The sequence below is a fragment of the Antennarius striatus genome, chromosome 7, assembly GCF_040054535.1.
Source record: "Antennarius striatus isolate MH-2024 chromosome 7, ASM4005453v1, whole genome shotgun sequence".
Lineage (NCBI taxonomy): Eukaryota > Metazoa > Chordata > Actinopteri > Lophiiformes > Antennariidae > Antennarius > Antennarius striatus.
The window spans coordinates 9335201-9360567 of NC_090782.1; the positions used below are offsets into that span (position 1 = coordinate 9335201).

Sequence of the window (25367 nt, forward strand, 5' to 3'; positions counted from 1 at the left end):
TATAAAAATGTCCTCTTAGTAAAAGGTCCGTACCCAAATCTAGTTTGTGTCTTATAGCCGGTCTCTATATCCACATTATCATTTATTATCAATTTTCAATGCAGGATATGTTTAACTGAGCGCACAGCTAGCTCTTTTACCTCACCATGAATAAAAGTAGACCCAGGCAAATAAATTTCAAGCCTTTATGTTAGATTGAAGAACACACAAACCTAAGAATTAAAAATAAAGTGCAAAAAGAAGCTGAATAATATTTTTTCTCGTAAATTAAAGACATCCCAGATAAAAGAACTGAAGGCCTACACTTCAACGAAAAAAAAAATCATTAACATGCTCACAGAGCATAAATAAAAACTGGCTCTTTCAGGGGAAAAACGCAAACAGAACTTTCTTCATGAGAGAAAGGGGCATGATGCCTGCCACACAAAAACTACAATTCATCAGTGTCTACAAATATGCATGGTGCTCTCTGAATAGCTGCATGAAGCTGTTAATATTTCTGATTTTCTGGTTGCTGTTGAAGCTGACATTGGGAGTTTTTCCACACATCTCATCTTTCTGTTTTCCCCTCAAACAATGTCTCAACAACAGCTTTTAAGCACGTATTCACAACTGTCCCATCACTAAAAGATGCTTTATGTTGCCCCAAAATCCACCATGTCTTTACTGAACATTCATTTGCATTTTTCTCGGTCATTTTGCCCTCAGCTCGGACTTCAGGAGATAATTCTGCGCAAAAGCTCTGTTCTTTGTTTCGTCGTGGCGCTTCACGTTATTAATTGATTAATTTGTACTACGTGTTCAGACTATATGAGGTGAAATGGTTTTGAACTGAACACATTTCTCCGTCCACTCATTGCTAATCAGCAGTTTTCCTCATTTAACCTCCCTTCGTTTGGAGCTATGCTGTCCTCACCGTCTCCCTTCCTCTGTGCTCCTGTAGCGGTAAACTCACAGCCGTAGCGAGCTGTCTCACTTCCAGGTGCGCTGACAGAGCAGGTAAACAAATGATCTGATTGGCTAAACTGAGTGGCGCTATTACCTTATTAACTGGAGGAGCAGCGCCCACCGTCTGTAGCTGCGAACATCAGTAAAAATGCGTCAAGAAAATCTACTGTAGTGAATTTATCATGGAGTGGTCACGAGTCCGGACAGAACCATCACATTGTCCGGATCTGGACCGCGGTCAGCCATTTGATGACCCCTGGGTTAGTGTTGGGTTAGGCTAAGGGTTAGGGTTAGGGTAGGGTAAGGGTCAGGGATGGTTTAATGTAAGGGTTAGGGTTGGGTTAGGAGTAGGGTTAGGGTTAAGGGTTAGAGTAGTGTTAGGGGTTATGGTTACGGTAGGGTTCGGGTTAGGGTTGGGTTAGGGTAAGGGTTAGATTTGGGTTAGGACAGGATTAGGATTAGGTTTAGGGTAGGATTAGGGTTATGGTAGGTTTAGGGTTATGGGTTAAAGTTAAGTTAGGGTAGGGTTAGGGTTAGGATTGGGGTAGGGTTAGGGTTAACCTTTTAATGTCAAAATTGAGTTTTTTGTTTGTTTTCTTAGACTTTTGACTGTAAAGTCTAAGATGCATAATTTTACACAGAAGTCCATCTTTCTCCCACTTCACCTAAAGCAGCAGACAATAAAAAAAACAGTTTTCATTACATCCCGCAAAGAGGTGATGTATTGTAATTGTAAGTGTTTGTGTGTTCCTGCGGCCGTCTGTCTGTCTGTCTGTCTGTCCGTCTGTCCGTCCATCCACCAAATATCTTCACAACCGTTATAGATAGAAAGATGAAACACAGAGCACATTAATCAGGCAGCAAAGAGGATGAAAATGAGATTATGATCTTGACCTTGAGAAAACTAGGTCAAGGTCAAATTTCAACTTTTGTAAAGTTTTTTGCACATATCTCAGGAACTGGATAACATAGAAAGACGAAACAAAAGCTGTTATATTCAGGAAGGCAAGGACATGAAATTTAGATCACAACCTTGACCTTGAAAAACTAGGTCAAGGTCCAGTTTTCCCTTTTACACCTTTTTAGGTACACATCTCTGAAACCTGATGAGATATAAACACAAAACAAAAAGCAACACTTTCAGGAAGCCAGAGACACAAAATTGTGATGATGACCTTCACCTTTAGAAAACTAGGCCAATGTCAACTTCCCACTTTTTTATTTTTTACGGTGCAAAATTCTGGAGATGGGCAATAAAAATTGTGAAAATAATCATGGGTTAAGGAAGCAAAAAAACGATATGATGACCTTGACCTTGGCAAAACAAAAGATTGTTTATTAATAGTAGCAGTAGGTCAGGGTAAAATTTTGAATTCAGGGGTGTTGCGGGATGTTGCAGTCTCTGACAGCCTTGTTTTTATTGTCTGCTTCACATCACGCAACACTTTCACCAAGTCAGCTGTAACATGTGAAAAATGAAAACGCATGACTGTTGCATATTCTTATTTACATCAGCCCTTGGTCATATCAGGTGTCATGATGTGATGGCGTTATTCTTTTCACGATGAAATGCCGTTTTTTTGTTTGTTTGTTTTTTTGTTGTTGTGTTGCGCTAAAACACCAGAACACTTCTAACCTCTGACATCTGCAGCTGAACTGATCACACAGGCCAGAAAGCAGAAGTGCCGCTGGACGTTCAGAATTGCTGAGGGAGACTGTCTCAGTGGTTCTTTTGGTGAACTGTCTAGTCTGCAGCTGAGATGTGTTATCAGATAAAAAAGCATTCATCTCCACCAAGTGGAACAGGACACATCTTGATGGAGGCACGCTACCTCCTTTATCCCTCTGTGATGGTGCGATATGGATACAGACTCATGCCGGTGCAGGCCAGACTGTTATTCAGTTAGAAAGGAGAATGGCCTTTTCTGTTGGTGTGTGTTTGGGTGGGATTTCACGAGCGACAGGGTTGAAAAGGTGAATAAAAAAAAAAGAGCATCTGTGTGTTTTCATTTGCTCATGCTCCTCCAGTCCTCATCAAGTAACTGCATTACAATGTAAACAGACGCAGCATCCCGTCACTGCTAGCATGAGCATATGACAGCTTGAGGACTTAAAGCTACCTGGACAGGCTGAGGCTGAATGTTTAATGCAGCGGTGGAAAGTGATAGTAATCATTAGCTCTCATGTTTATTTATTTATTGTTGATGATTCAGATTCTTGAAGGGAGCGTTTTGGCAGCGTGGATTTAACAGTTTCCACAAACAAGAAGGTCCAGAGTTTAAATGTCAGTCATGCCTTCTTCATTCTTGGGTTGTAAATTTAATTTCACATACCTTTATGAAAATGGTACCATGTGTGGATCCAGGGGTGGGGCCAGAGACAAAATTAAATCTGATTGGCCCTTGAGGTTCCCCTGTCTTGCGACTTGGCTTTTTTTTTTTTGCTTTTCATGGAGCCTCATGCATGGATCTTCACTAAAGTGATTCTACACTCAGGTCATGTGACAGGAATACTGACAAAGTGCAGGGTTAAAAGTCATATTTCAGTTATTTCTCCAGCATCAGTAGATAAAAAATGTGTGATGAAAGAGAGTCCTGGCTTGAGCTCAGCATCACATCATTGATAATGAATAAAATCTGTCTCAACAGTGTAAACAATTCATATAACAGAAAACATTTCATGTGTATTCGAGTCTGAAGGGTCATCCGTTGTGGGTCATTTTATGGGGTTCCGTGGCAATTAGTTTGAGAACAATTATCAGGCATCATCCAGACAGACGTAAGCAAAAAATATTAGAATTTTAGTTTACTTAACAATTTAAAATCACAATACATTAGTAGAAATAAAAATAAAGTCATGAATAAGCGAAACATAATTATAGCCCCAACTTTTCCAGCATTAGTGTCTAATTGCAATCTGTAAAACAACATTTAACTTTACAATCTTTGCAGCCTGCAGTTAATGAAAAATATTATTATATTATTTTTAATAAAACTATCTTTACTTATAGCCGCTGTTTCTGACGCAGGTCAGCATTCATTCATTCATTTACAGAGAGGTCCTGCTCATCAGGAACAACAAAGTCACACAATCACTCACACACCAGCAAGGAGGTGTTAACAGTGACACAGTCTGAGGGAGAATGAAGATGGGGATTTGTGATGCTCACTATTATCAATGCAGCACTGAACAAATCATGGGCAGGTTATAGAGTCTGGACCACCTTCAGTTTCTCATGATGGTCTGCTGTTTATGGTTATGTTTACAATTTATCCCTGCAAAAAAAAAAAAAAAAAAGCATTCTCTTAAAATGTAGTTGTCATGTACTGCTTCCTCCAGATAATTTTGCAGTTAAAATCAAGTTAAAGTTTATTTATTTGTCAGTCAGGCATAGATTTTTATACACAACGTGAAAGAAAATCACATTTCTCTGGACCCTTTTGCAAAAAAAAAAAAAGACACAATAATGATAATAATGACAGGAGCAGCGATCAGAAAGTGCAGTATTGTCTGAGTTAAAGGGATTGTAAATTAAAATAAAAGAACTGGCAGAATAAATCCTATGATTTGAAAAATGATCTGAAGTTTGTGGTAGGATTTTTTTTTGTGTTACTCACAGGCATATCGGAATGTAGAAACAACGATCTGTGATCACATGTGTGCCCGACTTATTATTCTCCTCACCTCTTGAACAAATGCGTCTCTTTTCCACAGAGAGGCGCGGCCACGTAGGACGGTAGAAATAAAAACTATCCGCCTACACGAAACAATTCCGGGACTGAGTGGGGAGACCGGGGGGGGGGACAAAGCAGAACTTCTAGTCGGGAACAAACCCTGTTCGAAGACATGGGCTGGAAGAGTGAAGTAAAAGTTGACTGTTGTATTGTGAACGATGACAACAAAGGATTTCTGCTTTTCGACGATGAGGTGAGTCATGATCATTAGGATGAACGTGGCTTTTCTTACCCTCATTTGAGGTGACAGTCAAGGAGGGGGGTGGGGGTGGGGGGCGTCGGGAATTAAATATTAGTGAAAAAAAAAAAATCAATTGAATCACAGGGAGGTCCAGGAAGTTATTAAAGCCGGCCGCCAACAGGGCAACTCAGTATGTCCACAATCTGACAAAATGTCGAGGAAAATTACCCCTTCTTGAAATCTGCAATTAAAAACTCAAGTAGTTAATGAGACCTCTTCACCTTTCGGTTGCTCCCATTTAGACGTTTGTTGCAAACGTATCCTTTTAATTACTGTTATAAAAAAGAAATCAGTCCCCTTTTCCAGGAGACGTCGCGCTGGTTTGGTGATTGACAGCTGAAATAGGCGCGTCGGGGTTTAACTGCGGCGCGCAGCGCGCAGACACTGAATTCCAAATGCAGATCTCAAGAACATAATGCACATAGGATATAAGTTCAAGTGTTGTCTGTTTTTGTAAGTAATGACCACCTTCTCTTTTAAATGTCATTTTGGTAATCGTCGGGCGTTGTCATGGTGAAAAGAGAAAGGCATGATATTTATGGGATGGAGAGAGGGGCATTTAAGACCAGCTGCAGTCTGACGGACCAACATCCTCTTCCCTCCTCTCGTCATGTGTGAGGATTGCAAAGGAAACGAAGAGCTGCGAGGCAAAAGCACTGAGGACAGGAGAGACATCATGGTAGGAACGACTGGCAGCTCAGACCTGATCTTTTTTTTTTTTAGACAACTCGACAACATTTAAGGGCAACATCGCGACTTTTCAGGCTCGATTTAACAAAAAAAGACAGTAAAATAGTCAGCTCTGGAAACCTAAGTAAACTTTTTCGTTTTAGGCCTCAGGAGTGAGACAATTCATTCCAAAAGTCATTTTAAACATAAAGGAGGTTCTTACCATTGGAGAAGCTGGACATGTCCATGAGCCTGTAAAACAGAAATCGGAGAAATAATGTTGTATCCCCATGACGGCAGGAACAGTTGCAGTTCAAACATATTAGGCATATGCGTCCTTCGCTGCGGGCTGGAGGCAAACGGGGGCGAATGGCCTCTTGTGCACTTGGTTAACTTTGTGCGTCTGATCCCCTCAGGGCGCACCGGTGGAGGTCGAGGACGCGTCGTGTCTGCAGCCGATGGCATCAGCACCTCTGTTGGGAAGCGTGAATGTGTGTGCGAGATGCAACGAGGACATCGTGGATAAATATTTATTAAAGGTAAACACTAGCGCATCTTTTGAGAGAAAGCCTTTCACTACATGTAAATGTTTTTTTTTTTTTTGGTTTTGTTTGAAGGCGCACCCGGCGCGGCGCAGACTCCACGGACTCATCCTTCCAAACTAATTGACTCCTGCCTATTTATCCCGTCTGTGCTTCAGGTGAACGACATGTGCTGGCATGTGGACTGTCTCTCCTGCAGCGTGTGTCAGACTTCACTTGGCAGCCATACGAGCTGCTACATCAAAGGGAAGGAGGTTTTCTGCAAACTGGATTACTTTCGGTACGAGAATCAACAATTTAACGGAGACACCGCCAACAAATCCACCAAAACTACAACTACTACTAATACTACTACAAATAATATTGATACAAAATAATAATAATGATAATACTAATACTAATAATAGTGGTTTCAATTTATTTAATATAATAAATGGTTTGGCTAGACAGATAATAACTTGAATTATTTGTTTTAAAAAATGAAAACTTCCACTAAATACTGTGTTGGCCTAACAAGAGAATTTAAAAACACAGACAGACAGACAGACAGAGATAGATGGATAAACAATCCTTGACTGAAAACGTCAGCAGCCTCTGATTTGCTCCTTCTGACCGTCCCCTGCAGAAGATATGGGACGTGGTGCGCCTGCTGCGGCCGGAACATCCACTCCACGGACTGGGTGCGCCGGGCGAAGGGGAACGTGTACCACCTGGCCTGCTTCGCCTGCTTCTCCTGCAAGAGGCAGCTGTCCACCGGGGAGGAGTTCGCCCTGGTGGAGGAGAAGGTGCTCTGCAGGGTTCACTACGACTGCATGCTGGACAACCTCAAGCGGGCCGTGGAGAAAGGTGAGCGGGCCCCGCCTCAGCCCGGAGGCCCGGTTCTTGTTACCAGTTCTTACTGCCGGGACGTCCGCTGTAATCCTACTGTCGGCTGATTTCACCTACATTGGAAATTTCCCTCGTCTTGTTAGATTCTGTCATTAAAACACATTTACTTACTTGTCTAAAAATGTGTATTATTTTTAATATTTGACATATATGGAAATAATTTGTATTTATAATTTACTTATTTATAATTATAAATTATTTCCATATACGGTATGTATTATAAATACATATTAATGGAAATAATTTGTTTAACGTTGAAACGAAATAATTGATCCTAACGATAGAAAAATCGCGAGTATTTTAATATTAACGGGCTCTTTCAAAGTGATAAAAGTACATGTGTAATTGTGTGTTCAATATTTGTGTTGGTTCTGCTGCTTGTTGCAGGGAGCAGCGTTAACATGGAGGGGGCTCTCCCCACCGAACAGGAGATCAACCAGCCAAAACCCTCCAAGAGAGCTCGGACCAGCTTCACCGCCGACCAGCTGCAGGTTAGCCGCCTTCATCTCATTATATACAGTACAAATAACAAATAATATTCTACTGGCCAAGAAAATAAGAAATATCGAAAACATTATTATAATAAAAAAATTGTAATAAAGATTTTACAAAGCAGATATATTGTTCAGACATGATTAAAGTAATGCTGAACACCTTAAGAATTTAAAATGATGTGTGTCCAGATAAATATTTAATTGTGGCATGAGAGAGACACATGAAAAGTATGTCAACATCTCTAAAATAAAAATATCTGTAATCAAAATGTCAGTACTAATAAGTGTTATTATTTTTAGCTCCATTTTCAGCCTCCTAGAGATGAAGTATTGAGCTATTCAGTGGCACCATGCTGCACAGTATAAATAACAGCAAGAGAAATGTTGTTTTTTTCTTTTTCCATCTCTGCCAGTAATTTTGAAATCACTACAATAAATTCAACCTCTGTTTAATTTTAGCTGTTTTATTTTTCGTCCACACATGCAGGTGATGCAGGCCCAGTTTGCTCAGGACAACAATCCAGATGCTCAAACGCTACAGAAACTGGCTGAGCAGACGGGCCTCAGTCGAAGAGTCATTCAGGTGAGCAGGATGGCAGCAAGCAGCAAAGACAGAGAGTAGAAAACCAAAACTGTACCATTTAGAGAAGGAAAGGAAGGAGGCACCAGATGACACTTTAAACATCTAACAGAATGCCTACAAACAACAAATGCTTTCTCTGTGTGTACTGACAGTTAACTGAGTCCTCAGTACTCAATTTGTTGTAGAGCTGGTTAATAATTATTGATGAATTATTGTGCATTTTGCAGCAGGAATTCAGCCACAATAATGATAATTGAGATGTATAATGCTACTCAAATATCTCTAAAATCATACCACAGTGACTGAAAATAATTTTATACGATTCATATTACTAACAAAATAACGTGTAAGAATCAGGACATTTCTTCAATTAATGATAATAATAATATAATAATAAAAATAATAACATTGATAATAATAATGAGTACCCTTGGGAGATAATGAAGCTGATTTGGAGTGTTGGAACATGCTACCAGACTAAAGTAAAAGTAATTAAGGACTCCAGAGCTTTAGACAGATGTGAGGCCTTCACCAAATTTCTAACTGTTAACAAGAGTCTGTTTGGAGAACTCTTGTTAAAAAACAAACAAACCTTTTTTAATTTAAAAAAGCAAATAAAAACACTTTTGAAAACACATAAATGTAACATCTGCCTAGCTTGCTGCTTCTGGATGAGAACAACACTAAATTGGATTTGTTCAGTATTAATCTTGGTGTTCTTCTTTGATTCTGTCCATTCAGGTCTGGTTCCAGAACTGCCGAGCACGGCACAAGAAGCATGTGAGTCCCAACCACACCTCCAGCACTCCGATGACCTCGCTGCAGCCCGGCCACCTCTCTCAGCCCACCCCCACTCCAGAAGAGCTGCAGTACACGTCCTACGGGGGCTCGGAGGGATCAATGCTCTCTGCACTACACTCCTTCATAGACAGTGAGCATCACTATTTTCATTATTTTACATGTTAAGACAGTTTAGGAAGTTTGAAACATTTCACTGTTCATTTTATTTTGTGTAAATTTCACAAAAATAAAGGAGTTTTTCAGGTGGAACATTTGTTTGGTTTGGTTATGTTTTCCATTTTGATTTGGATTTGAAATTCCCAAAAAGAATTGACAACTTATTAAAATCAATCTATAAAATAAATTATTCTTTTTGGATTTTATGCCATAACACTAAATTATTTTTTAAATGATTTGCTCTCTCTTTAGATTGAATTTTAACGTCAACTTTAAATCTGACTGATTTCCAAATATTTAAATATTAATTAAAAATATTCCTCAAAGACAAAAGAGGCCAGTTCAGTAAAATAAGAAAGTAAAACACAAATTAATAGTGATGATTTTTTTAAAGGAAAAATAAAAAATACTTTATGGAAAGTAGGGAAATTATCTAAGGGACCTTGCCACTAACCAGGACATTAATGACTGTTTACCTGAGATATGAAGCAGAACAACATAAAATAAAATAAACAAATTTGGCCAATTTTAAGCGAATATTTCTCTATCTGGACAAACACAAAAACATTTTCTGTCATGTTAAACGTCCTTTCAAACAGAACAATATAAATTTCTCCAGTAGTTCATCTTAAAGTATAGTTCTGCTGGTAAACCAACCAACCAAGTAAAGAACACACAGGTGAAGTGAAAACTTTCCTGGTGGAAGGAAATCAGGTTTTGTGTGTAATTAAAAACTTCTTAACATTATTGGTAAGCAGGCAGATGATTACCGTATTTTTCGGATTATAAATCGCAGTTTTTTCATAGTTTGGCCAGGGGTTGCGATTTATACTCTGGTGCGACTTATGTGTGAAATTATTAAAACATTATTATATCATTTCACATGTTATTTTCACACTAACCTGCAAGAGGGCGCTCTAGAGCTGTGTTGATAATTTCAACATTACCGGTAACTGACGATGAGTCTGACGTAAGTGACGCAGAAGAGGATGCGGTGCATCGTCTACCTCCCGAGTTGGGGGAGTTGTTTAAAAGTGACACAGAGGATGAAGATTTCATTGGATTTAGTGATTTGGAGTGAAAACTGATAGTTTGGTAAACTTGTTAGCATGTTCTTTATGTTAGAGTTATCTGAATAACTCTTAATATGTTATGTCGTTACTGACATTACCAGGCATGTCAGTCATGTAACATTAGTATACCATACACTTATTCAGCCTGGTGTTCTCTATTTTATTTTAATTTTAAATTGCCTTTCAAGATGACATGTATGTTTCTGGTGTTGGATTTTATCAAATAAATTTCCCCCAAAAATGCGACTCATACTCCAGTGCGACTTATATATGTTTTTTCCTTCTTAATTATGTATTTTTTGGCTGGTGTGATTTATAATCCGGAGCGACTTATAGTCCGAAAGATACGGTACATGTTTAAAGGTTTGTAAGGTGATCCTCACACATTTTTTTCACTTTTGGGACTTTTTCTTGGTCATGGTCATCCTGTAACAATGTTGTATTCAACTATAATCTCTGAAAATATTTGTCTTACACATAATTTTAAAGCTTTAAAACATGTTTCAAATATTTATGATCCAGTCTATTCTGTGTGTTTGTCCACAGTCCACTCCCCTCCATCCATGTTTCAACCGCTGCTGCCCGCCCACGCCATGACCTCCCTGCCCGTGTCTCATGCCTGAGCTGCTTCACACACACACACACACACACACACAGACACACACGCACACAAAACTGCCTCAGACTTCACTAGCGATTGTCCATCATTAGCTGCAGTATTCATAGTAAATATAGTTTTGTTTTAAGTGAACTACTAAAGCCTTTCATTTTACATGTTGACAAATCGTGATTCACTGTTGAACATATCATGTATTCCTGTAATACGGTCCATATCTGGTGTATAGTGAGGACGTGGAAAGGGTTCAGTGTACCTCATTGGATTGGATGGCATCACATGGTTTTCTATTTGTTGGTGAGTTGGTCCACCATCCGACCACGTGACCATAAGTGAAAGCCACCGGATCCAAAATGTCAACTAACGATGAAGGTGAAATTGATTGTTTGTGTTTTAAATATTGCATTTTAATTTATTTATTGTGTGTGAAGTCTGTTTTGAAAATAAATGATTTACTTTCACAAACCTGAGAGATGAATGAGTGAAGACAGATTTTTACACAAACAGCTGACACGGTTTCGACCTCAGTGTGTCTGTAGAATCCATGACAAACACAGGGAAGATAAAGAATTTACTGGTGATGAAAGAAGTAACACATAAACATTTGGATTAACATACATGCAATGTAGTCAGTTAAACCAGTTTTACTCAAGCATAGATGAAGAGGTATTTCTGCACCATTGAGCAACAGTAAAGCAAAAAAAAACAAAAACAAGCAACCCCCAAAACAAAAGGAAAACAAGTTCACTGCATTTTAGAGCGAGACTTTGTGGTGAGACAACTGAGACATGTTTTGCTTGTGTCTACTTGTTTACTGTGGTTGACCAAAAGAATCTAATTTCTAGACATGGCCAGGAGGAGGAGGAGGAGGAGGAGGAGGCACATTAAACAGTTTCTCCGTCACCCGTCAGATCTCAGATCTCACTGCCCTGGAAAACAAAAACCTGAACCTGAGCTACATTCACATAAAGATACCAAACACAAGAGGGAGTGTAGTAATAGTGCTGTATAAGAAAAGGAATAAAACCTATATACATGTGTTATAAACCATGCTTGGCACTGGACACAGCATTTCCCACCTTTGAGACACAGTGGCTGATCTCTCTTAGTTTCCTTGAATGCTTGTACTCAGCATGTTTCAGCGTGTTCGTCTGGAGAGGAGGCAGGAAGTGTGTGAGTCTGGTGGTGCTGTCACTCTGGGGCAGCATGAGGGCAGGTTCTCAGGTTCACGCCGGAGTGTAAAGTATAAAGCTGACAACAGCTTCATACCAGACTGCAACAATCAACCTCTGGTGAGAAAGAAGACCTCACCAGAGGTTTGATGTTAGGTAAAATACTTAATATGAGTGTTGAACATACTAACAGGTGCACAACTCATTCATATCTTCAATCACCTGACGGACAACTTGGGGACATGTAAACGTGACTCATCAGTAACATCAAAATGAAACAAACAAACAATCTGCCTGATAAATCTCACAAGTCATGTGAATTTTGTCTGATGTGCTTTTACTCCATGAAGCAACCGGCAGTGGTTGATTTTTTCTCATTGTCTGTTCCATGAAAACCTGCTAGAATAGAAATTCATATTTTAAGATCAGCAGGAATATAAGAAAATATAGGATGACGCTTCATTTATCCCAATCTAGGGAAATTTCAAGTTGTATATAACACTAACAACAAGTGTTTTTGGTGAGTAGAGCAGGTGCGAATGACACACTCACACATGCCCATATTAGCATATTAGCAGCAGGTTAAAAAGCAAAGCAAGACGACTAAAAGGTAGGTGTTTAGATGTTTAGAAGTTTGGACACACAGGCTGCTGCCGAGAATAATACTGTAATGTAATATCTTGGTCAAGACCAAGAGATTCACATGAAATCCCTCATCTTTCATTCCTAACCTGAACATTTGTAGCAGATTAGAACCTCCATCACTGCCTGTTGATTATCCCTTTAAATGTAAACTGTAGTTCCAAGACAGACAACTAGGCAGGAAAAAAAAGGCACTTTAAACACTCTTGAACTGTCAGCCATTGTATATTTGGCTGTTAAATAGTAAAACAGTGACATAAAGCAGTTAATTCGCGTCTCACTATGAGACAATTTTCAGTCATAAAACTCTTTTCAGCCCACCAGCGGAGCTTCCACACCTCAATGGGACAAAGTATGTCTGGAAGAGTTGGCGCCACCATGCGGTGATAACAGGTTACTGCAAGAAATACCAACCCACAGCTCACTGAAACCTTAATAAAGAATTCTCTGGTTGGTGTAGAAACTTGCTGAGTAGAATGGCTGTGGATGTAAACAAACACATTTTTAAACATTTTAAATTTTTTTACAGGAACTTGGTGTGACTTTTAATCAAACTGTCTTCTGCTGTTGGCTTTTAAAATCAAATAACTATCATTAAAGCCCAGAATGTAATCTTTATAGTTGCTCACCAGTTTCAGTGGACATTTTTAGCTTGAATACAATTCTGTATTTTAGATATATTCAGAAAAATGCTTGCGATGTGGATTAATAAATTATTTTTTTTGTCTTTCTCCAGCCCCCACCTTCTTTGCACTATTTCCTGCTTCTTTTCATGACGTTCTTCTTGCCCATTATCTTCCTCAGGTTTTGGTTCATGTAGAAGGGTCGATCTGGTGAGCCGTCGTTCACTTCCAGGTCCCACACTAGGAGGCAGCAGTGGCAACACGTTACACATCAGAGCTCTCAGCTGAAGCACTTCACAGCCGACGGTTACACCAGGATGGATCTCATCCTCTTTCCCATTTAAAAACCACAAGCAAAGTATTTTCAAAATGCACTGGACAATACATAAACCATGTAAGTTTATTCAAAAATGAGTCACATTTTTTATTATACTTCATTGATAAAAAAAATCTCCTGTACAAAAAGAACACCGAATAACCTCCACACAGATGCGTGTATTCTACTTCGTATTAAAACAGCACTACATCCGAACCACCCAATAAAAAAATGTACCAAAAATGGCTTTGACATCCTTTTAAAAACTGTATCGCAAAAAGTTCCTGGTGTTAGGTCAAAACCACAGAATAAAAGGAACAATTTTCATTTTTTTCACAACGAGGCACATAAACTAGTGGCTGCATACAGAAGTTTCCTTAAACTGTCAGGATCTGTTCAGATTCTAAGGAAAGAAAATGTCTTTTGAAGTCTTGACCTCCCACAAAAGTCTGGTTTACAGTACATCTAGGACAATAGTGGAAACTGAAACTATTGTGACCGTTTTCTATATAAAATAAGAGGAACCTGTTTTACTAAGTGCAGAATTAAACACCATTTTGGATCTTGTGTTTGTGTGTGTGTTAATATGGTGGATTAAAGCAACCTATAAAACATTAACAGCCAGCAAAAGAATCATGCTTTATAGAAGAAATAAATTACACTGTTCCAGTCCCATATGTGAAAGTGCATACACTTTTACACTAACAGAACAAAGTGCGTCAAGAGGGTGCACCACAAGTCCACCCCCTTTAAATGGTGATGCCTTATGCCGTAGTCCATCAGTGGCATCTGTACAAGTTAAGGTCCTCATGTTTATTTGGGTAGAAATGCTCATATTTCATTTATCTCAGCCCATGCGTCTGTCCTGTCAGTGGACGTGTACCGTCTCGGTAAGGCAGAGGTCAGCAGAGAACAGAGAGAAAAACAAAGAAGAAGAATAAAAGCACGGAAGAAAAAAGGCAAGTATCTGAGTTGGCTCAAGAGAGGAAGTAAACAGATGTCTTTTTCTAGTCCCTCATGCCTTTTCTGTGAGGAACTAAAGTATAACCACGTCTTTTCAGGTCCTGGATTTCTCCAAACCAGGCTGGGATGCATCCAGTGTTGATTTTTAGCCCTACAGTAATGACTCTCAAACGTCCAGAGCCCCCACACACATACAGCAGATATGGAGAAGTGACTGACTGTCAGCAGTTCAATAGTATAACCATGCATCCCTCAGGAGGCAGAACATAATTTAGCACCCTCCTGTCCTTTGCGCAGGATCTTGTGCAGACCAGGAGACATGTAGTATGGCCTGGAGGAAGAACCATCATTCCTCTCCAGGTCTTCACCTGATACCACGACCCAGAAGGAGGGAGGAGGAGCAGGAAGAGCAGACAGTGCACAGAGTGGCAGCGAGAAGGAGAAAAGAAAGTAAAGTCTTATTAGAGACAAAATATTATAAGCAGGAATTAAAGAGCTGCATGAGCAGGAATCAGTTTTATCACTTAAACAAGACAGACAGGGTTAGCTCCAACCGTGCTATCTGATCTTTAACCATCAGTGACTCAGCCCGTTCTCACACTGTGTCATGTGTACAATATCGAAAAAGGAGATCATACTTACAAAAACAGAGGAACAATGTGTCCACACACATGGCATAGACGTTAAAGAAGCCGTGTGCAATCATGTAAGAGCCAAATATCACCGTCTGAAAGAATCAGCAGGCATCAAACATCGTTATCAGATCAGATCCCACCTCCCACCTGGTTTCCATAGAATCAAACAAGTCAAACTTGAAACAGTCTGAGTAAATAAAACCTATCTGTGAAAGTCCAAATGAGAAGAGAGACACAGACGATTAGAGCAGGATTCAGGATCACTATAGTTTGATTCCTTACCACGAGGGGAACCCAGAAGTAATTCAGGGACGGCACCTCCTCTTGAATGACTGGTATCTTATGTGTGAAGACGAAAAACGCAAGAACACCTGGAAAATGTAAAAAAAAAAAAAAAAGCTCTGGACCCTAATGACAAATAAAACAACATTCTTTGTACAGACATTTGTGGTGTAGGTACAGTATTAAGATTCATCTAAAAGTATGTTGTAGTCAAGATGAGTGAAACACCTTTCTCAAAAGTTTTCTTCAAAGACAAGTTTTGCAAAAAAAAAAGGCTAAAATGAATACAATTCAAGACAAGACACTGTAAACAGAGCGTAAACACAGTGTGTATCACAAAACTAACTTTAAGTGAGAGTATTTATATTCCTATTAAGGTTAAGGAAGATGTTTCATCCTCTGCAGTGTTTCACGTGCATTGATGTCAGTTTCACTTCACTCACTGTGGTAAATTAAACTCACCAACACTTCCTGAAATAAGCAGTTTTCCCAGGAAGAGCAGAAAGTCAGTCACCTTGTCCAGGACGGCCACCCTGAAGTGAAAATCAAATGTGAGTGTGATGAACAGAGTTAAGGACAGATAAACTGACAGGAACAGATTAAGGTTAAATACATCACAAGCTACAAACATTTAACTGCTTGAAACACTCAAACGTTGATCATTCCATGTGGATTTTCAATCAGAAAATCTGTACTGTATTTGCTTTATTACTATATTTAATTGTTCATTTGTCACTTTGAAGAGTGAAAAATTTAAATTTAACCATTTAAATAAAAAAAATAAAAAAAGAACGATATCATGGTGCCCATCTGAGCAGCATTAAATCTCTCTGCAACAGTTTTCCACACACTGACCCTGTTTATCTATCTGACACTAATTTGTAGAGAAAATCCTTACCGAATAGCATTCCTCATTAAAAGGAAGAAAGCATCTTTGGAAGAAGTGCAAAAGTTCCTCCCATAGATGGCAATCTGTTGGTGAATGAAAGCTGTGCTTTAGAGAGGAATCAGGACCTGAACTTCTAACAGATTACCACAAGAAGAGCTTTTTAACTCACCATAATGTATGCATTCCTGTTCATAAACCTGATGAAACGTTCCAGGCACCAGAAGCAGCACTTGAGGCAGCAGAGCAGGAATCGAGCGCACGCATTTTGAGAGCCTTAGAACAACATCACGTATGATCAACATCTCGCCTTAAGTCAGAACTAAACTGTGTAAAAACGTGAAAGCGGATGCCTTTCAGAGTTCCGGCTTACCTTTCACATTACGGCTGAGGTACTCGAAAACAATCCGGACCATCTGCACCACAGCGAGGATCAGAGAGCCGAAGGCAAGAGAACCAGTGTGGTAACTGAAAAACCAAACACTTCTGAATAACTGTACACACACCAACGTAGACGCTCAATAGATCTTTAATAAAGCTTTAATTGAAATCTCTATTACAAGTGCAGCTCTTTACCGTATAGCTCTGCTGAAAGAGGAGTAGAGCGGGCAGGCAGGGATGTCATTTGGCTTCTTCAGAGCCCAGTAGTATGAGGCGAAGGCCCCAGCCAGGGTGCACTGGCCCAGTGCAATGACAAAGTTGACCAGCCAGAGGAACACAAACAGGTTACACAGATGGAGAACCAAGATATAGCGGTGGTACACACTCTCCCCACCGTAGAAGGCAAACATACACTGTGATCCGGGGCAGACTTTGGTAATATTGGTCTGACTGAAGGTCTGAAATAAAGCAAAAGATTTCACCACAATCAGCCTTACAGGATGTAGCCCAACAGGGATGATGTGACTTAATAGCTGCTTAAGCATCTCTTTGAATATAGTCATGTGTTTTCATTAACTTTACATGGAATTGTACATTTACTAAAAGTTGTTTGACCACATAGAGTGTAAGTCCTTTCAGGGGGTCACATTGAATTACATAAGCCAGGAAAGCAGGCAGGCTGTTAAAGGACTCCTGTTGGGTATTAAAGCAGTCAGCTGTCAGTGTGAACTCGATTTATATTAAAATCACGAGGGGCTCAAAGGTTCTCATACATAATTTACTATAAGCTACCAGATTCTGTTTGCGGCAACAAGAATTACTACACTCTCTTTGAGTGAATGAAAGCTTGTCCAAGAAATATTTTGCAATTACAAGGGAATGACAACACAGTCTGAAAACAACACACACACACACGCACGCACACAAACACACACACACACACACACACATAGAAAAAGCCTCTTGGATCAGAGGCGAAACATCTTCAAGCCTTTCCCACAAGTTCCGTTGACCATTCAGCACAAACATCTACCGTGACTGAGAATGTGAAGATTCTCAGTCATCCAGTTTTTCCAGTAACTGAACATCAGTGTGGAGAGACTGACCTTTGGACTGCATGTGAGGCTGGCATACATGCATTTTTCATCAGTGGGAGTGACCTTGTAGACCGCATTGCCAGATGACGCTAAAAAGCTGAAAGCAAACTTATTAAGGGCAATACAAAGTGACAAAGGGAAGTGTCTTTGATTGGTTAATAACAAAAGAATATTAGTTTTATTCTATCTGGTGACATCTTAGTCATGAAGGGATTTCAATTGAAAGAAGCACTCTTCATTTTATCTAAAATTAATTTAGACAAGTGGGGCGAATGTTTTTTTCCTACAGTAAAACCTCCATAGCAGACAGGAAAGATGCAGAATTCTTGTACTCCCCTGGATAAATGCGTTCATCAGTGTAATGCAGCTGAAAGGATACACTGCTGTGATGGCCCAGTATGCAATACAAATGGCCAGAAGGAAAAAGGTGATGATAGGGTAGAAAAGAGTGGACATGATGTAGCTGATAGCCCTAAAAACAAGAAAGAACAAACATCTGTTAGAATGGCGAGGTGCGTATGAGTCCAACTACGGAGACAACAGTTGTTATCATTTCCTACCTGCTTCCCTCCTTCAGTAATGCAATAGCAATACGCAACCTCGTCCTCAGGAATATTAGAACAATCACAACAATTGCCTCAATCACGGAAAGTGAGATCACTGCAAAAAAAACCCCAAAACAAAACGTATTAATATTCCACTTCAGCATTCAAGTCTGGAAAAAATGTGTGTTAGAGAACAACAACGTACTGAAGATGAGCCAGGTTTGGCTGAGCTTAAGGTAAATGCTGAAGTCCGTGTGGAAGCCGATGTCAGAGATGGTGATGTTAGCGCCTGGCTTCCCGCTCAGCGTGCTGTACTCCCAGTAGCAGTGCCAGATACCTGGAAGACACAGACAGTGATTGAAGGCCTAAATACTGAGAAACACATCTTAAGCACCTTGACAAAGCATTTGTAAAATTGACTGTCTTAACAGTTTTCTCTCAATGGATCTAAGCAGACCACATGGTCGTACGTGTGAATGCTCACACAGATGGGTAACCCCTGTCCATGGTGCGTGCTCACCATAGCCGACGGCTGCAATGACACCAAAGATAATGAACCACAGGAGCACATCAGCAGTGTAGCGAAGCACCAAGATAAAGAGCAGACTAACCACCATGGTTATCACCAGACCCCTGCAACAACAAACACACATGAATGATGGGAAGTGACTCAATTTTGACCTGGGAGATAAAGTAAATGACACTTCAAGGATCAGTGTAGTTAAGATGTTCTACAATAAGGAACTTATCACACAAGTAAAACACTGCAAAGAGCTCACACATAAACAGTGTAGAGTGGTTTCATCCTTGCACCAAAAGGCAGGAGAAGGTTCTCAACTCAAAGACGAACAACACATTTCAAAAAGATGAATGAAAACATTCAAATCACCACAGGCCATTCTTACATGAGGATCCAGTCCCAGGAATTTGCATAGTCCTCAAATATCTTCATGCCAACTTCTTTGGCATTCAGCAGATTGGCGATACCTCTGTGATGGAGTGACAAGATGAGACAGCAAAAAGTGACACAGAAGAAGAGGAGGCAAAAGTTAGAACCGACACAGACGGGGACTGTGGTTTGTTTGTTTTAGTACTTAAGATACTCAAAAACATTTTGACACCTTGTCTTTAATATTTTCACACTAAAGCAAAGATGGATCCAGTTTCAAAATGTTTTTGATGTTCTCAAGATCCATTGTCAGGTTATGAGGGTCTGGAAGAAAATATTTTAAATAGTCAGCAACAGCATCAGTTAGTGAAGCACCGTCTATCAGTGGTTCCTCTAGGATGCTGGTAAATTATGCCGGGTTAGTGAATGTGACACAAAGGAGCTCCTAGTGGGAGCACGCTGCTGGAGTATCAGTTAAACAAGCTGTTTATTCTTGTTCACAAGAGCTGCAAATACTGAACATAACAGACTTGATATAAAACCATAAAACCAGATAAGATTATTATAAAAACACCATCTATAAAATTTCCTCTTTAGCCATTCTGTTTTCTTACACAGATAAATCTCTTCATCACAAAGTCAGGGAGGAACGAGGACTAGTCAACATTACTATGGGACAAGCAAAACACTAAAACAGTTCTGAGAACAACCATAGAAAGGAAGGACCTAACTCAGCACCCCGAAAGCCACAGACAAGAGTTTGGACGACAGGTGGCGCTATTACACAGACTTACATTTATATCAGTGTAAACACAGCATCAACATCAGGAGTGAAAACCCAGTGACCACCAGGGGCAGCACAACATCGTCTACAGCCCTTCATTACACACGTCCACATCCACCCAGAGTGGATGACTTGAAGTTCTGAACTGATTGTACTAATGTGTCCTAGTTCCTGTCCTATCTGTTGAAGGGATGCAGGTACTGGTTCTTCATGACGACCATCATGAGGGTTAGTCTGAGCAAAGTTACTGGCTTCAGTAGAGGCAATTTAAAAAGCTGAAATAAATCACTGAGACCTTTCCACTCCGTCTTGAATGGAGGTCATTTGGCTACAAAGAAAAGAATTGAAGCACATTATAGTTTAATTCATTCATAAATGCATAACGTAATCACAGCAAACAGAATCATGTATGTTAATAAAGTCAGACGACTGTTTTAAATACATGGTTCCTTTGTCCGTGTTTAACGTTTGCTATTGCAGCCCCATTAACATAACGACAGTGTAGAATTGCAAATCAGATGCACTAAGCTTGAGTGTACTGCTGAGGTTCCACTCATGAAATTATGAGTATGCCATATTTTCATGCAAGACACAAACATGCAAGTAATTGAATGTGGATGAACACATTCCGGGGCATCAGTGACATCGGCGTCAGGCCCACTGGTCCTACCCTGTGACATTTGTCCAGAACGCTCTGGGAGATGTGTTGGTATCCCTATTGACAGTTTAAAGTTTGAAACACTTCAACACTTGATCTGCAAGGAAGCTAATTAATCTATAGTCTTTTAACTAAAGCAAGAACACCAGCTCTCAATCTTATCCTTGTGACAATCCTTCTTGCTTTTCTTATCTGGTTGCAAAACAAGGATGAAAGCTGACACTGAAGAGAAGCAGATCTTACTTGGCAGCATCTTTGAGGTCGCTGACACTTCTCTCATTATTGTGGCCGTCTTTGAAGATCGTCTGATTGGCTACGGTTAAAATTCCATTTCTTGTATTGAAATCAGGGAAGCACCGCTGAAGGACTGAAACATTTCACACAGTTTCTTTTCTCAGTAACTTCGCAAACAAATGAGGATCTTTTGTTTTGTATTCATGAGTTTCACTCACAAGGTCTGCTTGGCACAATCATAGAAGGACAGTCTTCATCTTGAATGACTTCTAAGACTGACTGAAAAGAACATGATTGAAATAATTGAAAGCGATTAATTCAACAGAAACTTTTCTGCACGTTATTTGTGTGACAAAAACAGATGCTTCTAATTTAAAGGTAACTGTAAGTCAGTTTATTGAAGTTATTTGTCTTGAAACAGTATTACTGTACATGCAAGGCATCCATGCTGTAGTATTACACGATAAATGTCCTGCATGATTGTAGCATAAGTACAGTTTTTATATAATTTGGTTCACAGAGAACCAAGAAACAATTGTTACATATAACACACAACATGCTATTAAAACAATAAATAAATCACTTGACTGCTGATTAATTTGCTGTGAATTTAGAATTGATACTGTACTATAACTATAATCGTTCCCAAACAAAACCAAAACGTCTGATGAGACAAAGTTGGGAGAGAATTCTGTCTGATGAGTTGGAGATGATTTCATTCCAACAGTGTGATAGAGCTGTTAGGTGCTCCCACACACCACCTCAGCTACACACCATCGTACCCACGTCACTGTCATTGATCCAGCACCAGCCCACAGAGCAGGGCTGTGATGAATATCATGTGCTGCTGGCTCAACTCTGCCTGCCTCTCATAGCCTGTTCAAACAAGCTCTTCATTATAAAAACTGATGGAAACAGAGGTTACGTTTAAAAAATATTTTTTTCTGAATGATATAATTGTATTTTGTTAGCAAAAATTTGATCAACAACAAAGGAAAACCATTCTGAGCTATCAACAATTAGGAAAAACGTTTTCATCAAATTTTCATTAAGTTTGCAAAATGGTAAGAGACCTTTATCCACTCTCTCTCACCTTACTGCCAATCTTGAAGCCTGGCTTGCAGAATTGCTTGTAATATTCCCAGTTTTTGGTATTCCATGCATCCAGAAGAGTTGCAAATCTGTCAGGGCACTTGGAGACACAGAGCTGCACGAAGCAAGACATCCTCTTAATGAGAAAGCCCATCAATCTTGCATAATCAAGCGTGGAGGACAAGTTTGAGAGAAAATGTGTAAAAAAAACTATGCAAAAATGTGCAGCAAAGGGGAGGAGGGGGGCATCACTCAGCCTCTTACCTGGGTTGTAGGGCACTGGAGGTTAATTAAAACTGTAGGATTGGCACATTTCAACATGTTGAAGTAGAATAATATGGCTTTGTTTCTGTGGAGACAAATGATGAAGACAAGGAGGAGGGTGTTGTTAGGGGGTAGGGCTGGTTAATCACTACCTTTCAAGTGTTGACCAGTACAACATAGTACTGAAACATCTCTGTGAAATGATACCAGCATTTGATCCTTTTCTCTCTGCATCCAGGAAAATTACTACATTATTTTCTGCACTATAAGGCGCAGCGGATTATAAGGCGCACCTTTAATGAATTGTTTATTTTACAATTTATTTCATATATAAGGTGTACCGGATTATAAGGGGCATATAATAAAAGAATTGAAATAGATTTTAAAAACTAATGGCTGTCTACTAACTAGAGCATTCATGACTGTGAGTACCTTTAATCAGCTTTGAACGGTTCCTATTGTCATGTCAATGAGGCCATTCTGAGCCTCTTCAAGGAAACCTGATCACTTGATCACTTTGCCATCTTAGGCCCCGTCCACACGATAACGGATATTTTAAAAACGCAACTTTTTTGTTGCGTTTACGCCTTCCGTCCACACGACAACGCAGATATCCGGAACGAAAACGCAACTTTTTAAAAACGCTGGCCAAGGTGGATGTATTTAAAAACGCTGGGTCTGCGTTGTCGTGTGGACGGTGTACCCGCGACTTTTTAAAAACGCTGACGTCTTGCTTGCGACGAAAACCTCTGTGACGTCATATTTATGGGCCCGTGTGTTTGGAACACAAAACACGGAGGATTCCTATTGGATAAAATTCGACTCAATACTGCCACCACATGGTTTGGCATGCTTGTAGGCGTCTTCGAAAACACACTGCTGTGTTTACGTGTGGACGGAGATTTTTTTAAAAACGCTGTCGTGTGGACGCAAATCGTTTTCGATGCGTTATTAAAAAGTTCCGTTTTTTAAAAAATCCGTTATCGTGTGGACAGGGCCTTAGAAAGAGGTCAGTACACATGGGTTTTTTCCTTAGCTGCTGAGTTTACTAATAAAAGTACTACAAAACACTGTAGGACAAAATTATCTAAAAACATAGTCAAATTTGATTTTATTTCTATAGCTCTCAGTGACGTGTGGTGAGGTTCACGGAGGTGAGGCACCGACGTAAAAGTCAGTTCTATGAGCCAGACAAAGAGGTGTATTTGCCACTCTGTCTGGCAAAATACGCCATATTAAAAAACCCGACATTAAAAACTGGTTAAATTCATTCAGAGTGGACCACTCACTTCGAACAGGGCGGATTATTTCCTGAAGTTCGAAGCAGATATTTAAGCTCCGACATTCGTCTTCGTTTATTAATGAAATATTGTTTCAATCGATCGGTAGTCCAGTCGGAGGTGAGGTGCAGCTATTTGCTGCTGTGTGTCCTAAACAATTTTTAACCAGTTTTTAATGTCAGGCCGATAATTTACTGGCAAATATGACGCTGTTTTATTCCTAGAACTGACTTTAACGTCGATGTCTCACTGCCATGAATCTCACCGCACGTCATTGCAGACAGAATACACAAGCCTGAATGCGCCCCTCCGCCGCCTAAATGCGCCCCCCCCCCAACGTGTTGTTTCAGCTATCAACTACATTATAAATCAGTGCATTACACCAGACACCTTTGTCTAGCAGTGACTGCTCTTGGAATTTCAGAAAAGGCTGGAAGTTCAGCTTTGAGGGTATTTCATTCACCTTTATGCCAGTTTCTCCGTGTGTTTCCACAGACTAATAGAATGGACCGTCACTAGATTCCAGATGACAGCACAATGGCATTTTTAAGACCAATTAAGTTTAAAGTGGGTTATTTCCAGCACCACAGTAGTTGGGAAATACTGAGATCAGTCAGTCAAACTTTACTAAAAGCATTGTGGAAAATTCCCTGTTTTGTTACGTGCTCTGCCTTCAGACAGGTCAGTGAGAGCGGCAATTTGGCGATGCCCCTTGACTACCGTTGTTAGGGGGCGTAGGCCCGAGTGTCTTGTGAGGGTGCCCCTGGTGGTGTAGTGCGGCATGACTGGCAGCTTTTTTCCAGCGATCATGTTTTTAAGCAATATTAATATGAATATTAATCCATATATAGGGCACATCGGATTATAAGGCGCACTTCAGGTTTATGAGAAAATTATAGACTTTTAGGTGCGCCTTATAGTGCGGAAAATACTGTATTTGTAATTTTTAAAAAAATTTTTTAAAAATTTTATATACTGGTTTGATCCCCGAAGGGAAATTAAGAAAGCACACTCTAGCTACTGATTACAAATGCATGCATACATATATATTTGTGAGTACAGGCCCCTGTATCACACACACACACACAAAGGGGCCTGTAGGCATGCAGGGGAGGTAGAGTGGCAGGCAGCTCCTTCTTGGTGCGCCTCAAATGAGCAATTTGTAAAGGGGACGGCACCTTGCTCAAGGGTGCCTCGGCAGTGCTCCGGAGATGAGCTGACACCTCCCACTGTCAGCTCACCTCCGGGTATTTTTGGGGGGGCAGGAGCGGGAATCGAACCGCCAATCTTAAATCATAGGACGACCTGCTCTACCGCCCGCTTTACCACTGAGCCACTGCCGCCCCAAATGTCTATATAATTGGTATAATGGTATAATGTAATTTAATTTGGTATAATGTCTATATACCAAAATAAGACTTTTAATTAGAATACCTAGTGAACTACCACAGCAGCTACTAACTATGAGTCTGTGGTAGAGGTAAGATCTTACGCACGAACCCGAGTTCGGGCCCGACCCAACACGAAATTTGGGTCGGGTTGGTCTCAAAAAGTCAACAATTACTTTCGTGTCGGGTCGGGCTTCAATACCGTCGGGCTCGGGTCGGGTCGGGCTGGATTTTTTTTGGACTCAGGTCGGGCTTAAGATCTTAAGATCCAAGCCCGACCCGGCCCGAACTTTTAAAATAAATATATATATATTACGTATCTCAAACAATCTATGGGTATTAAACTAAGGAATACCCTTACAAAATAAATAATTTAGGTAAAACATAGAAGGCGCTGTATGAGAAACACCCATCTACAGTACCTGCTCAGTTCCCTCTGTGCGTCAGCTGTATTTTCTCCTGTCACTTTACCTTTCCGATCGTATATGCAC

General features: G+C 40.1%; 2 protein-coding genes across 7 annotated transcripts in view; one reads left to right on the top strand and one right to left on the bottom strand.

Moving 5' to 3' along the window:
* Positions 1-3879: 3879 nt before the first annotated feature.
* LOC137598797 (LIM/homeobox protein Lhx8) lies at positions 3880-11205 on the top strand. 2 transcript variants are annotated; one of them, XM_068319278.1, is made up of 9 exons: positions 3880-4875; positions 5445-5602; positions 6009-6131; positions 6293-6414; positions 6763-6980; positions 7410-7513; positions 8004-8099; positions 8841-9030; positions 10676-11205. In XM_068319278.1, exons 2-9 carry the CDS (start codon positions 5534-5536, stop codon positions 10750-10752), a joined length of 999 nt encoding a protein of 332 aa, XP_068175379.1. In that variant the 5' UTR covers positions 3880-4875; positions 5445-5533; the 3' UTR covers positions 10753-11205. The 2 variants fall into 2 exon arrangements, with proteins under 2 accessions (XP_068175379.1, XP_068175378.1); XM_068319277.1 differs by having other exon boundaries at positions 3882-4875; positions 6760-6980.
* A 79-nt stretch (positions 11206-11284) lies between these two features.
* slc44a5b (solute carrier family 44 member 5b) overlaps positions 11285-25367 on the bottom strand; it is a 35127-nt gene continuing 21044 nt past the window's right edge. The window contains exons 5-25 of one of the 5 annotated variants that reach the window (XR_011036726.1): positions 22209-22293; positions 21946-22059; positions 21071-21131; positions 20862-20985; positions 20631-20675; positions 19193-19276; positions 18808-18920; positions 18493-18624; positions 18303-18402; positions 18122-18214; positions 17752-17839; positions 16841-17103; positions 16638-16732; positions 16437-16540; positions 16277-16350; positions 15841-15911; positions 15379-15467; positions 15104-15188; positions 13303-13422; positions 11825-13039; positions 11285-11674 (exon numbers count right to left, since the gene is read on the bottom strand). Coding sequence is in view for 4 of the 5 variants with exons in the window: in XM_068319273.1 (XP_068175374.1) it covers positions 14714-14829; positions 15104-15188; positions 15379-15467; positions 15841-15911; positions 16277-16350; positions 16437-16540; positions 16638-16732; positions 16841-17103; positions 17752-17839; positions 18122-18214; positions 18303-18402; positions 18493-18624; positions 18808-18920; positions 19193-19276; positions 20631-20675; positions 20862-20985; positions 21071-21131; positions 21946-22059; positions 22209-22293 (1936 nt within the window). In the remaining variant the exon portion in view is untranslated. Of the gene's footprint in view, positions 13040-13302; positions 13423-13446; positions 14830-15103; positions 15189-15378; positions 15468-15840; positions 15912-16276; positions 16351-16436; positions 16541-16637; positions 16733-16840; positions 17104-17751; positions 17840-18121; positions 18215-18302; positions 18403-18492; positions 18625-18807; positions 18921-19192; positions 19277-20630; positions 20676-20861; positions 20986-21070; positions 21132-21945; positions 22060-22208; positions 22294-25367 lie in introns of those variants that run through there. The other 4 variants (XM_068319274.1, XM_068319276.1, XM_068319273.1 and 1 more) reach the window with 4 other exon arrangements.

Bases quoted from the DNA above. Each gene is read 5' to 3' on its own strand.
- LOC137598797 (XM_068319277.1), top strand. From the start codon at position 5,534: ATGTGTGAGGATTGCAAAGGAAACGAAGAGCTGCGAGGCAAAAGCACT. The intron at 5,603-6,008 runs GTAGGAACGACT...TGATCCCCTCAG, and splicing joins AGGACAGGAGAGACATCATG to GGCGCACCGGTGGAGGTCGA. The intron at 6,132-6,292 runs GTAAACACTAGC...TCTGTGCTTCAG, and splicing joins TGGATAAATATTTATTAAAG to GTGAACGACATGTGCTGGCA.